Source organism: Rhineura floridana, chromosome 10 (genome assembly GCF_030035675.1).
Source record: "Rhineura floridana isolate rRhiFlo1 chromosome 10, rRhiFlo1.hap2, whole genome shotgun sequence".
Lineage (NCBI taxonomy): Eukaryota > Metazoa > Chordata > Lepidosauria > Squamata > Rhineuridae > Rhineura > Rhineura floridana.
This window is the reverse complement of record NC_084489.1, coordinates 1,747,316-1,762,792: the sequence shown is the minus strand read 5'-3', so window position 1 is coordinate 1,762,792 and position 15,477 is coordinate 1,747,316. Positions and strand designations below refer to the sequence as shown.

Sequence of the window (15,477 nt, the reverse complement as noted above, 5' to 3'; positions counted from 1 at the left end):
TTCAAAAAAGTAACTTTTCCAAGCTCTGATTCTTATGAAGAAATTAATAGGACCATCCCTGTAATCTCAATGAGATTCATTAACTTCCGAAGTGATTTTATAATTATGTTATTTGAACAGGCAGTCTTTTGTTTATACAGGTGACTGATAGAGGCACAACATTTGAGAAACAAATCTCTTCCATTCTCCTTTCGATCTGGAGATCTAACCATCTAACACGCAAAAGTAAATGGTAGAAAATGATTGAAATTAATAGGTCCCGTTGCATTTTGATAGAATAATATACTTATTTACTGGATAATAGTTTGGGCACATCTGCATTCCTGATTTTGCAGGAATGTAATAAAAGTGTAATAAAAGAACTACTTATCTAAGCACAAGCACATGGGTATCTTTTTAAAAGGGTACACAACACTCTTACTAAATTTAAAAATATTGTACAGGAAACCTGCCAAAATATTTTTGATCTAAGTTACAGGTGGCATTTGACAGGAAGCATAAAGAACTATATAATTAAACATACAGTGCACAATATATTGCCATTACTTTTTTCCTAGCAGCAGAAATCAAATAGAATCGTACTCAAAGAGTGCTTATCAATGGTTCCTTCTCAAACTGGGCAGAAGCAATGAGTGGGGTACCACAGGGCTCGGTCCTGGGCCCAGTGCTCTTTAACATTTTTATTAACGACTTGGATGAGGACTTACAAAGCATGCTTATCAATATTGCAGATGATACAAAATTGAGGGGCACAGCTAATACCGTGGAAGACAGAAACAAAATTCAATAGGCTGGAGCACTGGGCTGAAAACAACAGAATGATATTCAACAGGGATAAATGCAAAGTTCTACACTTAGGAAAAAGAAACCAAATGCACAGTTATAAGATGGGGGATACTTGGCTTAGCAGTACAACTGTGAGAAGGATCTTGGAATTGTTGTTGATCACAAGCTGAATATGAGCCAAAAGTGTGATGTGATGTGGCTGCAAAAAAGGCAAATGCTATATTAGGCTGCATTAACAGAAATATAGTTTCCAAATCACGTGAAGTATTAGTTCCCCTCCATTCAGCACTGGTTAGGCCTCAACTTGAATACTGAGTCCAGTTCTGGTCTCCGCACTTCAAGAAGGATGCATACAAACTGGAATGGGTTCAGAGGAGGGCAACAAAGATGATCAGGGGACTGGAAACAAAGCCCTATGAGGAGAGACTGGGCATGTTTAGCCTGGAGAAGAGAAGACTGAGAGGAGATATGATAGCACTCTTCAAGTTCATGAAAGGTTGTCACATAGAGGAGGGCCGGGATCTCTTCTCGATCGTCCCACAGTGCAGGACACGGAATAATGGGCTCAAGTTGCAGGAAGCCAGATTTCGATTGGACATCAGGAAAAACTTGCTAACTGTTAGAGCCATACGACAATGGAACCAATTACCCAGAGAGGTAGTGGGCTCTCCGACACTGGAGGCATTCAAGAGGCAGCTGGACAGCCATCTGTCGGGAATGCTTTGATTTGGATTCCTGCATTGAGCAGGGGGTTGGACTCTATGGCCTTGTAGACCCCTTCCAACTCTACTATTCTATGATTCTATAACAGTGTATCATATAAACATATTTTACATATTTCTCAAGGAGCTGCAAACTGTTATGCGAGATAAAAGTTGATTCCAAGATAATGTCCTTGAAACTGGTTGTGTGTTTAAAAAGCAGGCCTCTCAGGTTTATCTGTTCTCTCTGCCAGCTCCTGCACAAACAGGATTCCAGACAAGAATCCAAAAAGACATTCCCCTTTGGTTCTGCTCCTGTCTTTTCTTCAGCCAAGGCGGGATTGGGGAAATGCTTTTCCTTGGAACAAAGGCACATGTTGAAGACTTTCCTTCTTCACTCTCTCCCCCTCCCTTATCCAAAGTATCTGCTTGGGAAAAAAAATCTGAGAAATGCAGTTTAGATCACCATTATGAATCGTCCTCCTCCCTCTCTCTTTCCTTCCTTTACAGTACTTTCTGAACTGAAACCTGGATTTCAATAGTCACTCCCCTTCAACCCCATTGCCAGAGTTTTCCATTATTCATAGTCCGGGGTGTGTCCTAAGCAGGAGTTCTATATAGGCAAGTTCAATTGAACGAGATAACAGATGGAGCAAAGTTAGAGAGTAGAAGCAACTTATAGGCAACAAAGACTTTGAAAAGGGATTTATCTTCTTTAAGTTACTACTATCACTTTGCATAGCATTTTCTTGCTTTTCTTTATCTTTATCCCCTGAGATCTATAGCATATTAAGGATTTTTGTGTGGGGTTTTTTTTTTTTTTAAACTGAGTTGCAAGCGATTTACCCGTTTTGAAAAGAAGGGGGAAAGAACTATATATATATATATATATATTAAAGGGGGGAAAGAAGAATTGGTCCTTCTGTATGCCTTTTCCAGAATTTAAGGGGATGAGCGTCTACCCCTTTCCTGGCTTTGTGAGCTTGTGTGAGAGGCTGTTCTCGATTCTTTGACTCAGAGAACGGCGTGTAAGCCCTCTCCCTTCGGAAACTTTTAAAAAACCCTATTGGTGCACCGTCAGAGTGCACAAGTACCTGTGGCTCTTGTCCTCCTATTTCCACCCCTCCCCGGTCAGGCCCGCTCCCCCCTTTCAAAAGGGTAGGAGGGGAGAGAGAGATTGTGTGGTGTCTTCCTATGCTGAGGTGTCTCTGCTTGCCTGTTCCTTGCACACTAGGAGTGTCCGGGTCGCCTGTCTGTCCCCACCTTTGCTACAGGGTTCTCGCCACACAGCGCCTCCGGCCCCTTCTCTCCTATCCTCCCTGCCTACTGGCCGCTCTTTCCCCTCTTTTCGCCCCCCTGTCCCCGTTGCTATGGCGCTGCACCTCTATTTGCTGCTGTGGGCAGTGGCGGCGACGGCACCGAGCCGGCTGGTTGTGGCGCTGGGGCCGGTGGTGCGGTGCGAGCCGTGCGATTCTCGTGCGCTGGAGCAGTGCCTGCCTTTGGCGACCGAATGTCCGGAAGTAGTGCGGGAGCCGGGTTGCGGCTGCTGCCTGACGTGCGCCTTGCAAGAAGGACGCCCGTGCGGCGTGTACACTGAGCGCTGTGGCTCCGGACTCCGCTGCCGGCCCCGGAGCGATGAGCAGAAACCCCTGCAGGCGCTCCTAGGCGGCAAGGGACTCTGCACCAACGTCAGCGGCAACGCGGCGGCGGCGGCGGCCGGCGACGGAAGAGATGGCGGCAGCGGCAGCGGCAGCGAACTGCGAGCCCTCCTCCTGCGCGGGACCCGTGGGCCGGGTAATGAGACAACAGGGGAGAGAAGGGAAGTGGGGCAGGGCGGCATGGAAGGGGAACCCTGGGCTGGGCAAGTGGGTTTGTTGTGCTTCTCTGTTACGCGTACACGTTCAAGATGCAAGAGTGAGTGTGCGTGTGTGCGTGCAGCCCGCAGAACCGGCAACTTCTTTAGGCCTCTTCTCTCTTGTATGTAGCGGCAGTAACAGCTCCTTTTCAGTGTGTAATAGAAGAGGGTTTTTTCATTTGTTTACAATAAAGCGGTATATAAATGTTGTTAAAATAAATAACAGATAACGCTGCCGTGTTAGACTGTAGGTGTACGGTAACGGCAGTAGGTCATGGCGAATTTATGTGTGTGGTAGGCAGGTAGAGCAATATTTGAGCGCCCTGGGAGAAAGGGCGGGATATAAATGTGAGAAAGGTGTAGCTGCAGTTCGTGGCGTGTTGTGTGTGTGTGTAGCCAACACACACCGTCTGAGGCCACCACATGTGTAGCAGGTTGTAAGTGCGTGTGGCAGGCAGCCCGATGCATTTTCTGAGAAGGAAGCACCTTCTTTCCTGTGTATGAGAGCGAGAGAGCGAGAGACAGAGTAGAGGTGGATTTTGCTCAGACCATGTGTATTTAGCAATCTGGGCTATGTCACCCCTCCACAGGATATGTGTGGTGCTGATGGTGGGCAGACTTACCTCATCAGTGTGCATACATAAAAGTATGTTCTTGCCTAAATTACATTAAAAAAAACTGAGTTACTGATATCCACTATTGTGGATTTTTAGGTCTTTATAGAAAGTAGGTGTGGGTTTGCACATGTGTAAACAAATATTTCCTTGTGCCCTTGTTTGAATGTGTGCAAGCACACAGTTTCTTTGTATTAACATATCCTATGCAAAAGCAGATATGTGTGCATGTGTCTGAAAATATCTTGGATGGTATCTTGGATAGTTTCACTCTAGTAACTTATAGTGAAGTAACTTCTTAGGACCATCCCCTTCAGTGCTTGTGTGTGAATAAAATTTCCTATGTACTGTTAAGTTTTGTGTGTGCAAAAGTAATTCTAGGTGCAGTGCTAGCTCTTGATGTACAGAGGTAGGTATCTGATTCCCAGTGCTCATGTGTCTTCTATGTTCCTTGAAAAATAAATAATGTATGTAGACAGTGCCTCTCAGTTTAGAAATCTTAACAGTGTGGGGCTGGTGAGATTTTGTTGTATTTATGTCACTTTTGATTTTATGTATTTAATATTTTGTATTGAAAATGTTTTTACTTATTTATTGTAAACCACCCAGAGACCTTTATGTCATGTTAAGATCACCAGTACAACAGATGCTATCGGAGATAGCTGTTTAATAGGGTCACCATAAGTCCAAATGGATTTGAAGGCACATAAGTTAGTGATCTTTGTATATAACAGTAATTGCTTGAGTTTCTTCAGTCTGTCTGTATGTAAAAATTGCTCTGTGCAGTGTTAGCTGTTTGTTGGTAGAGTTGTGTATATGCAATTTCCGGTGCCGTTTCAGTGCCTGCTCTTCAGAGAGCACGTAGAGTTTACTTTGCTGCATAACTTCCTGGTGTTCATTTGCGTTCATGTCTATAACATCCTGGGCAATTCAGATTCTGATGTGTTGTGTGTTACCAAAATGTTTGAATTTAATGCAGAAGAGGGTGTCTGAGTTCTTAGAAACTTGGTTCCAAAAACAAAACAGTTTAAGTGAAAAGTTTTACTAATAGTCCATCTTATAACCATTGTTTTAGTGTAGTAATTACATTGAAATTATGAATTGCTCCATATTATGTTAAAATTGTGACCATATTGTTTGGTATACATGTGTAAGGCCTTTTTTAAAAAAATATTTCTCAAAATCATTCTTTGATATATATATATTGGGGGGGGGGTAGGGAACACTGATTAAACACATCGGCATCTTCCCAAATGAGAAAATGAATGTGTCTGTCTGCTCATCTTCACCAGACTAAAGCAAGTATTTTCAAACGATTTATTTGCAAAGTTCTAGAAAGTGGGAGGGAAAAGGGAGGGAGATGCTGCAGTGAGTTCTGAAAGCAGTAGACTGAGGTAATCTGCTTTCATACAATGTGCTGTGCAGTCCAATCCTGTTCATGTTTAATTGAGACTTGCAACCTAGTGAGTATGCCTAGAATTGCAACTTTACACGGCAATCCTACAAATGTCTTACCATCTTACTTAAGAGGTAGTTGATGGTAAATGAGACCCAGTGCTTGCAGGAGAAAGGGGACCACCACCATCCAGGGAAGGAGAGCTGTTGTTGCCTGCCTGCCTGCCTGCCTGCCTGCCTGCCTGCCGCTGCCGCCGCTGCCGCCGCTGCTGCTGCTGCTGCTGCCGGGCTACCACCACCACCACCCTCTCCCTGTTGGACTCTTGTGCTGCAGGTTGCCACGCCTTGCAGGACCAGGCCCCAGGCACTCAGCCAGCTGTGGCTGATTTCTTCCACCTGTCCCTTCACCTGGAGGAAATACGTAAGCTGGCTGGCTGAGGGGGCTCCTGCTTTGTCTGCCTTTTTCTGGGTTTTCAGTCATGTGCCTGGGAGAGAGGACTCAGAGCCAAGGGGGGAAATTTGAGGGGGGCCCAGTTAGAGTAGTGACGGGTAGAGGGAGATATGGCATTGTGAGGAGGACTTGCCAGGGAAGGGGAACGTGGCCCAGGCAGTTAATGGCTGTGCCTTGTTCTGGTCCTCCCCACACCCGCAGGTTTGTTGGTTGCCCTATCAGCCAGCTCTCAGGCCTCCAGATGCTGCTCCTAAATGCCAGATGAGTGCATAATAAGATCTCCCTCATTCATGATTTGTGGATGAGGCAGCCAATCTGGTATGTATAACCGACACCTGGGTGGTGAGCAGGGGGGAGTCAGTCTGTCCCAGCTATGTCCACCAGGGTACCTGGTCCAGCATCAGGGTAGACCTGAGGGTCGGGGAGGGAGGGTTGCTTTGGTCTATAGGAGCTCCATCTCCCTCTGCAAGCACCCTGTCCATGTGACTACTGGTCTGGAGTGTTTGCACCTTATGTTGGGACAGCTGGACAGACGGGATTCTGTTGGTGTACTGGCCACCCGCTGCCCAACAGACTCCCTAGTTGAGCTGACGGAGGTGGTCTCGGGTGTATTGTTGAGATCCCCCAGACTGTTGGTTGTCAACATCCATGCCGAGGCCACCTTATCCGGGGCGGCTCAGGATTTCATGGTCTCCATGACAACCATGGGACTGTCCCAATATGCCATTGGCCCAACACATGTAGCAGGGCATACTCTAGATTTGGTTTTTGCATCTGGACATGGAGTTGGTGATGTAAGGGAGCCTTACATCAGTCCCTCTGTCATGGACAGATCACTGCTTGCTGAAGTTTAGACTTACAGTGGCTTTTCCCCTCTGCAAGGGTGGAGGACCCTCTGCAAGGGTAATGGATCCGGATGGTTTCCAAAGGGCTCTGGGGAGTTTTCCGGCTGATAAGGCTGGCGCTCCTATCGAAACCCTGGTCGAGCTGTGGAATACAGAAATGACCCGGGCAGTTGACATGATGGCTCCTGAGCGCCCTCTCCTGTGTAGAGCTCGTACGGTTCCATGGAATACCCCAGAGTTGAGAGCGATGAAACAGTATCAGAGACGGCTTGAGTGCAGATGGAGATGAACTCCTAGTGGATGCAATTATACACTGGTAAGTGCCTATGGTAAGCTGTATTTCGGGGCGGTAAGGGCAGCAAAAAACCAATATTTTGCTGCCACTATCAAATCATCAACCTGCCGCCCAGCGGAGCTCTTCAGAATTGTCCGGGGACTATTACACTCTGGTCCCAGGGACATGGTAGAAGCATCTGAGGCCCGCTGTAATGAATTTGCTAGGCACTTCCAGGATAAAATCTTTAGCATTCGCCAGGACTTAGACTCCAGTGTTACAGCAGGTGAATCAAGCGAGGTATCCAGAGCACAGCCTTGTCCCAATTTCTTGGATGAGTTTCAGTTGCTGCAGCTTGAGGACGTTGACAAGGTGCTTGGACAGGTTCGTGCAACCACTTCTGTGCTGGATCCTTGCCCTTCTTGGCTAATAAAAGCAGAGCTTGGAAAAATTACTTTTTTGAACTACAACTCCCATCAGCCCCAGCCAGCATGGCCACTGGATTGGGCTGATGGGAGTTGTAGTTCAAAAAAGTAACTTTTCCAAGCTCTGAATAAAAGCTAGCAGGGATGGAACAGCCGGCTGGGCCAGGGAGGTGATTAATGCCTCTCTGCGAGAGGGGGTGGTCCCTGGTGGCCTGAAAGAGGCGGTAGTGAGACTACTCCTGAAGAGACCCTCCCTGGACCCAGAAAATCTTAATAACTATAGGCCGGTAGCAAATGTTCCATTCCTGGGCAAGGTCCTGGAACGAGTGGTTGCAGGCCAGCTCCAGACACTCTTGGATGAGACCGATTATCTGGATCCATTTCAGTCGGGTTTCAGGCCTGGTTTTGGCACGGAAACAGCCTTGGTCGCCCTGTATGATGACCTTTGTTGGGAGGGAGACAGGGGGAGTGTGACTCTGTTGATTCTCCTTGATCTCTCAGTGGCTTTCGATACCATCGACCATGGTATCCTTCTGGGGAGACTAGCTGAGTTGGGAGTGGGAGGTACTGCATTGCGGTGGTCCCACTCCTACTTGGCAGGTTGCCTCCAGAAGGTGGTGCTTGGGGAACATTACTCGGCACCCTGGATTCTCCAGTATGGGGTTCCACAGGGGTCAGTTCTGTCCCCCATGCTGTTCAACATCTACATGAAACCGTTGGGTGCGGTCATCCGGAGCTTTGGAGTGCGTTGCCATCAGTATGCTGATGACACGCAGCTCTATTTCTCCTTTTCATCTTCTTCAGGTGAGGCTGTCAATGTGCTGAACCGGTGCCTGGCTGTGTCAATGGACTGGATGAGGGCTAATGAACTGAGGCTCAATGCTGAGGCTCAAGACTGAGATGCTGCTAGTGGGTGGTTCTTCTGACCGGATGGTGGATGTCCAACCTGTCCTGGATGGGGTTGCACTCCCCCTGAAGGAGCAGGTTCGTAGCTTGGGGGTTCTCCTAGAATCATCTCTGTCACTTGAGGCTCAGGTAGCCTCGGTGGCACGGAGTGCCTTCTACCAACTTCGGTTGGTGGCCCAACTATGTCCCTGTCTGGACAGGGATAACCTGGCTTCAGTTGTCCATGCTCTGGTAACCTCCAAATTAGATTACTGCAATGCACTCTACGTGGGGCTGCCTTTGAAGACGGTTCGGAAACTGCAGCTTGTGCAAAATGCAGCAGCCAGATTGGTAACAGGGACCAGACAGTCTGAACATATAAAACCGATTCTGGCCCGCTTGCACTGGCTGCCTTTATGTTTCCGAGCTCGATTCAAGGTGCTGGTATAGACCTATAAAGCCTTACACAGCTTGGGACCACAATACCTGATGGAACGCCTCTCCCGATATGAACCCACCCATACACTACATTCGAGATCAAAGGCCCTCCTCTGCGTGCCTACTCCAAGGGAAGCTCAGAGAATGGCAACAAGGGAGAGGGCCTTCTCAGTGGTGGCCCCCAAATTATGGAATGATCTTTCTGACGAGGTGCGCCTGGCACCAACACTGTTATCTTTTCGGTGCCAGGTCAAGACTTTCCTCTTCTCCCAGGCATTTTAGCATGTGTTCTATATTGTTTTAAATTTCAAAATTGTGTTTTAAATTGTTTTTTAAAAGATGTATTTTAAATTGTATTTTTTTTTAGTTATTGTAAACTGCCGAGAGAGCTTTGGCTACGGGGCGGTATACAAGTTTAATAAATAAATAAATAAATAAATAAATAAATAAATGTCTACTCAGGAGCAAGTTACATTGTTTTCAGTGGAACTAATTCCCAGTCAAGAACCACTGTGGTGTAGTGGTTAGAATGTTGGACTACGACCTAGGAGACTAGGGTTCGAATCCCCACACAGCCATGAAGTTCACTGGGTGACCTTGGGCCAGTCACTGCCTCTCAGACTCAGCGGAAGGCAATGGTAAACCGCCTCTGAATACCGCTTACCATGAAAACCATATCCATAGGGTAGCCATAAGTCGGGATCGACTTGAAGGCAGTCCATTTCCATTTTTCAATTCTCAGTCAGTGGGTATATGATTTGCAGTAGTACTAATGTATAATGCAAAGGTATGATGGAAATGCACAGGAAATGGTGTAAGTTATCATTTTCAAACTACATTTGGATTGATTCCAGTGATTTTATGATTGATTCCAGTGATTATATAAGGAGCAGATCAAAACATCCTCAGCTTCATTTTGCAAGAGAAAACCAGTGGCTCCATTTACAGTATGGTCTATAACTGAACACAGTTTCCTTATATGCATACCTTTTCTCACAACACAAAGTTGGGATTCAGGATCTGAAAAAAATGTTGCATAGGCTAAAGGGATTAATCCAACCATGCTGAGAAAAATAACACTTTCATAGGGAAGTTGTAAGAGACTGATCTGTGGATGATAATGATGAAGATCATTGGAGGTTTTGTTGCTTGATTGCAGGCCATCTTTGGCTGTCCTTTTGAAATTGAAATTGAAACTTTATTTTCTCAGTTGAGAAGTAGTGATGTGAAGGCCTGGGAAAAAACAAGAACAAAAAAACACCAACTTTTTTTCTGTTTTTTTCTGGGCTGTCACATCTGTATTGAGAAGTTGGTCTACACTTGAATTAGTCCCTAGAGTGACTTGGTATTACATGCAAGCCAAGATGTTAAGCCAAAGCAAAGCTAAGCATGAACAGGTTGGCACTCAAAATAAAAATTGTGGCTGCTTTGCTCCTCCTGATGTTGTACTACTTGAAACTAAGGCATGGCTTGGTTTAGTGTTACATCTGAACCCACACTTGTGGTTTGTATCGTTCCAGGCAAACCATGAGCTGTAACCAATGTTTGTTCTTGGCTGACCGCTTGTGGCTTGTCTGGAAGAAATAAATCATGAGCTTGGGTTTGGATATAACAACTAAGCCAAACCATGGCTTTGCTCTGGGTAGTGTGTCAGGAGGTGTGCAGCAGCCATGATTTTTACTGTGAATATCCGCACAGTCACATGTTCACTCCTAGCCATGGGCTATTATATTCTTCAAGACACATGTAGCAATTGTAGCAATGTTGGCCTATAAGAAAAAACCTGCAAAATCCACAGTGGGACCAAAATATCACAAATGTATGACAAGCTTTAGAGTTCTCCAGAATTATTTATCAGGCGTGATATTACAAAAAGCAGAGGATGGGAAGGGGACAGGAAAAGTAAAGAAACAAAAAAGTTCAAAAATTAGGGTTAAATGTTGTAGCCAACTGGTCAGCTTGTAGAGTCAGTTCCAAGAGAAAGACTGCAAGCTGAGATTGTAGCACTCCACGGTGCTGCAGATATCAGGTTACATACTTGGGATTCTGGGATAAAGAAGCAATGGCCATTCCCCATCTAAAACTAGTTATTCAGGGCAGAATCTACAATCAAAAGAAGATAATTTCCCATTGCCTTAAAATGCAGACTTCCTTCTTGGGTTTCCAGCAGTGGGTGTGATGACCTTTTGTGTTGTTGTTTCCCCCCCCCCACCAGTGCTGCTTGGTTCTCAAGCGCCTGCCAGCCATCAGGATGTTTGAGAACTCTGCACAAGGGATTTTGACAGGTGGGCAAGACAAACCACCTGTCAATTATGCAATGTCATAATGATGCCATGTAGATGACAGATGGAAGACCCACCCACCTGTCAGATTTGACCCACCTGAGCACTAGGAAATAGTACACAGTTTGGTTTCAGTTGACTCATTTTATCAAGTGCACCATAAAAAATTCATCCCTGGTTTTACTAAAATAAAGACTTGTCGTGTTTCTCCTTACTTCTGTTCTCTGCCTACCCCAGGAACCTGTGTCTGTCATTGAAGGTTTGGGACACATTTGGGTTACAACCAGACTTCAATTTGTTAAAGATGAGGAGCTGGATTTGCTTCTTGTCACCAAATCCTACGTGTGTAACTTGATAGCTATAGTACCTGGGCTGGATTTATTTCTCTTTCAGTCTCTATCTTGGAACTGAATCTACAAGCCAACCTCATAGCTCCAGCATCAGCCTAATTTTTGTACTAGCCTCCCTTTCACTCTCTGCTTATGTAACATCTTGCCTGATGAAGAGTTCTGGAGAACTCTAAAGCTTGCCACACATTTTGATTGGGTTTAATAAAGGTATTACCCAACTGTGGATTTTAGAGTTCAATATATCCTATTAATTTTTACACATTTCTAACTTCCACTTTGTGACAAGTTGAGCAACAACAAAATTTTAAATATGTCAAGCTAGTAAACCACGTTGAAATATATTGATTCCCTTCAACAAGGCTATTATGTTAGCAATTTCTTCTAGATCAAGGGTTTCCAAACTGTGGTCTGCAAACCACTGGTGGTCCACGAGCATCTTTAAGGTGGTACACAGGATATCTGTGGATTTGTGGTTGAAGATGGGAGACAGCACATCCATCCCGTTAAATAATAATAGTGGTTTTTAATTGTATTTTATTGTATTCTATGGAATTCAAATTGTAACCCAATAAAATACAATTTATAAGAAATAAAAGAAGCAATAAAATGCAATTAAAAATCATACAACATCATACAATACAGGCACATTACAATTGCTACAGCAGGCAGAAAAATCATTCAGTGATCCATCAAGACCCTCAGTGATTTTTGAGAGGTCCATGGGGAAAAAATATTTGGGAACCACTGTTCTAGATCAAACGTAGTGAACCTATTTATCAGTTAAGTAGAAGAAGAGGTGGATTTTGTAACCACATATATTAGCAAAGGGAATGGGCAGGCGGATCTGCTGTGCTGGCTTTTTTTTCAACATTAGGATATTACATAACTTGACTTTTTCTTTCATCTGGCTAGAAATCATGCAGAATTTGCATGTAGTCTCACTGTAGTAGAGGATAAAGGACTCTTGCAGTGCAATGCTATACATGTCTCCTCAGAAGTAAGCCCAATGGAACTTAAGTTTGTCTATGATTGCAGCTAGAGGTGGAGAAGGGAAGTTGAAACATCCAATCCATTAAGCACTGCTGATGCGTAATGTTCTTTCCTTCTCAGTGGGACTACTGGGGCTGCCATGTGCGACCTGCAGACTGCCATCTGGTGGCAATATAGAAGCAGGCCTTGTGTATGGTAACACCTACACTCTGGAACCCCACCACCTTGTTATTTAGGAGACACCAACTGTTGGGGGTTTCTGATACTTGCTGAAACCTTTACCAGTTTGCTTGGGCTTTCCCCAACTGCTATCAATGAATTCTTCTGCCCTGTATTTCTGTGATACTTGTCTGTTGGTTAAACTATACCTTAAAACCATTTTAATGTCTGCTTGAGATTTCTTTTGAATGGTAAGCAATATAAAATTACTATTACATAAATAAAAAGCCTTACTGAAATGAAAGGAGAATGCAGCAACTTTTAATAGAAATTTGCTGAAGAAATATTTTTAAAAATGAGGAATCAAGCAGAGATTTGCTAAAAGTGAATAATAGGATACTGGTTTTCAGATTGTGCTCTAGAGAACCTTGGAGTTCCCTGGAAGCTTTTCAGGGGTTCCTCGTTGTAAAGATCAGTAATGACATGCAGGTCTCCCTGGATGACAGCTTGCTCAGCACTACCAATCTTCCACTGCAATGTTCAGCTGAAGGGAGTGTTCAGTATCTTTTAGTTTACAATGCTAGTAGCATGAGACAATGGTGAAGCCTCAGAGACCTGGCCATTGGACTGCATAAACTGTGTATGCATCTTTAGAATGTGCTACAGAATCCTCTGCAATGTGCCAGAACATGTTGGGATCCTTTGACAGACAGTTCCCTGAAAGCAGGAAGTTTGAAACTACTGTTATAGGACAAGAAAGTTGTATTCCTAGTTTCCAGAGATGAATGAGAAGAGATGAAGCATAGAGATGAAGCATCCAAAATTCACTAAGGCTGCAATCCAACACCTGCTTATATGGGAGTAACTCACATTGAACCCAATGGAGCTTACTTCTGAGGAGACATGTATTAGATTGCAGCCTTAGTCATTGTTAATAATAATAATAATATAATAATTTTAATTTATAAGTCGCCTATCTGGCCAGTGGCCACTCTAGGCGACGTACAACTCAGTTAAAAATACATCATAATAAATACAGTACAACAATAAAACAGTAAAACAGTGACAGTTCAGAGTAGCAGGCAATTAGTCAAAAAGATTAACCCTCCCCGGAAGTCCCGAAGGCCTGTCTGAAAAGCCAGGTCTTCAAGGCCTGGCGGAATACATTCAGGGAAGGGGCATGACGAAGATCATATGGGAGGGAGTTCCAGAGAGTGGGGGCCGCCACTGAGAAGGCCCTCTCTCTAGTCCCCACCAGCCTAGCTGTTTTAGTTGGTGGGACTGAGAGAAGGCCCTGTGTGGCTGATCTTGTCGGGCGGCATAATTGGTGGTGTTGGAGGCGCTCCATCAGATAAACTGGGCCGAGACCGTGTAGGGCTTTAAAGGTTAATACCAACACCTTGAATTGGGCCCGGAAAACAACTGGGAGCCAGTGCAGATCGAACAGCACTGGGGTGATGTGCTCCCGGCGACGACAGTTTGTAAGTAGTCGAGCCGCTGCATTTTGTATAAGTTGTAGTTTCTGGACCGTTTTCAAGGGTAGCCCCACGTAGAGCACATTACAGTAGTCCAAACGAGAGGTGACCAGGGCATGTACCACCAATGGGAGCTGATGAACAGGGAGGTAGGGTTGCAGTCTACGTATGAGGTGTAATTGATACCAAGCTGCCCGGCTCACTGCCGAAATCTGAGCCTCCATGGACAGCTTGGAATCAAGGACAACCCCTAGGCTGCGGACTTGGTCCTTTAGGGGCAGTTTCACCCCATCAACATCAATCTCTCAACCTTCCCTTGTCCCCCACGAGTAGCACCTCGGTCTTATCAGGATTCAGCTTCAACCTGTTCCTTCCCATCCATCCACTCACGGATTCCAGGCACTTGGACATGGTCTCCACAGTCAACTCTGGTGAGGATTTAAACGAGAGATAGAGCTGAGTGTCATCTGCATACTGGTGACACTGCAGCCCAAATCTCCTAATGATAGTCCCCAGCGGCTTCATATAGATATTAAATAGCATGGGAGAGAGGATAGAGCCCTGTGGCACACCACAATTGAGAGGCCAAGGGTCTGAAACCTCCTCCCCCAATGCTACTTGTTGATGCCTATCGGAGAGAAAGGAGCGGAACCACTGCAGTACAGTGCCTCCTATTCCCAGTCCCTCCAGGCGATGTAAAAGGATACTGTGGTCGACAGTATCAAAAGCCGCTGAGAGATCGAGGAGGACAAGAAAGGTGAATTCTCCCCTATCTAATGCCCTCCTCATATCATCCACCAGAGCGACCAAGGCTGTTTCAGTTCCATGTCCAGTCCTGAAACCCGATTGGTATGGATCCAAATAATCCGCTTCATCCAAGTGTGCCGACAGCTGATTAGCCACCACTCGCTCAATGACCTTGCCTAGAAATGGTAAATTTGAAATAGGGCGAAAGTTATTCAAAACTTGGGGATCCAAGGAGGGCTTCTTTAAGATGGGCTTCACAACTGCCTCCTTGAGGGCTAATGGCATTACACCCTCCTCTAGGGATGCATTAACCACCGCCTTAATCCCCTCGCCAAATTTCTCTTTGCAGCTCACAAGGAGCCATGACGGGCAAGGATCATTTAGACATGTGGTAGGCTTTACAGTTGAGAGCATTGTTTGGCTTGGATATGGGGAAAACCTGGGCAAAACAACGTCTGCTCAGCCACGAAGATCACTAGGTGATCTTGGGTAATCTGCATACCTCACTGTATTACTATGAAGCTAAAATCATGTTCTGATGTCCTGGGATTCCTCCCACAAGCAAAGCTTAGTGTACTACCTTCAAAGGGGCAAACATTGATCAGCCATACCTTGGGGTCTTGGCAGCAGATTTTTAGCAAATGATTTTTAGCTTATTTTCATGGCCTTATATGCTGCATCATGTATCCATTTTTTATTAACCCGATTATGTAGGTGGCTCAGTTATAATCTTTAATTACTTTGGCCAGAGCCTTTTGGCATTCAAATACTTTAAGACACCATGAAACATTCTCCAAACACCCTG

The 15,477-nt window shown here is 45.2% G+C and overlaps 1 protein-coding gene across 4 annotated transcripts in view; it reads left to right on the top strand.

Moving 5' to 3' along the window:
- The first annotated feature begins 2,133 nt into the window (after positions 1-2,133).
- The window catches only part of IGFBP3 (insulin like growth factor binding protein 3), a 72,094-nt gene continuing 58,750 nt past the window's right edge, over positions 2,134-15,477 (top strand). The window contains exon 1 of one of the 4 annotated variants that reach the window (XM_061587017.1): positions 2,134-3,281. In XM_061587017.1, coding sequence (XP_061443001.1) covers positions 2,858-3,281 — 424 coding nt within the window. In that variant the 5' untranslated portion in view covers positions 2,134-2,857. The remainder of the gene's footprint in view (positions 3,282-15,477) is intronic. The other 3 variants (XM_061587016.1, XM_061587014.1, XM_061587015.1) reach the window with 3 other exon arrangements.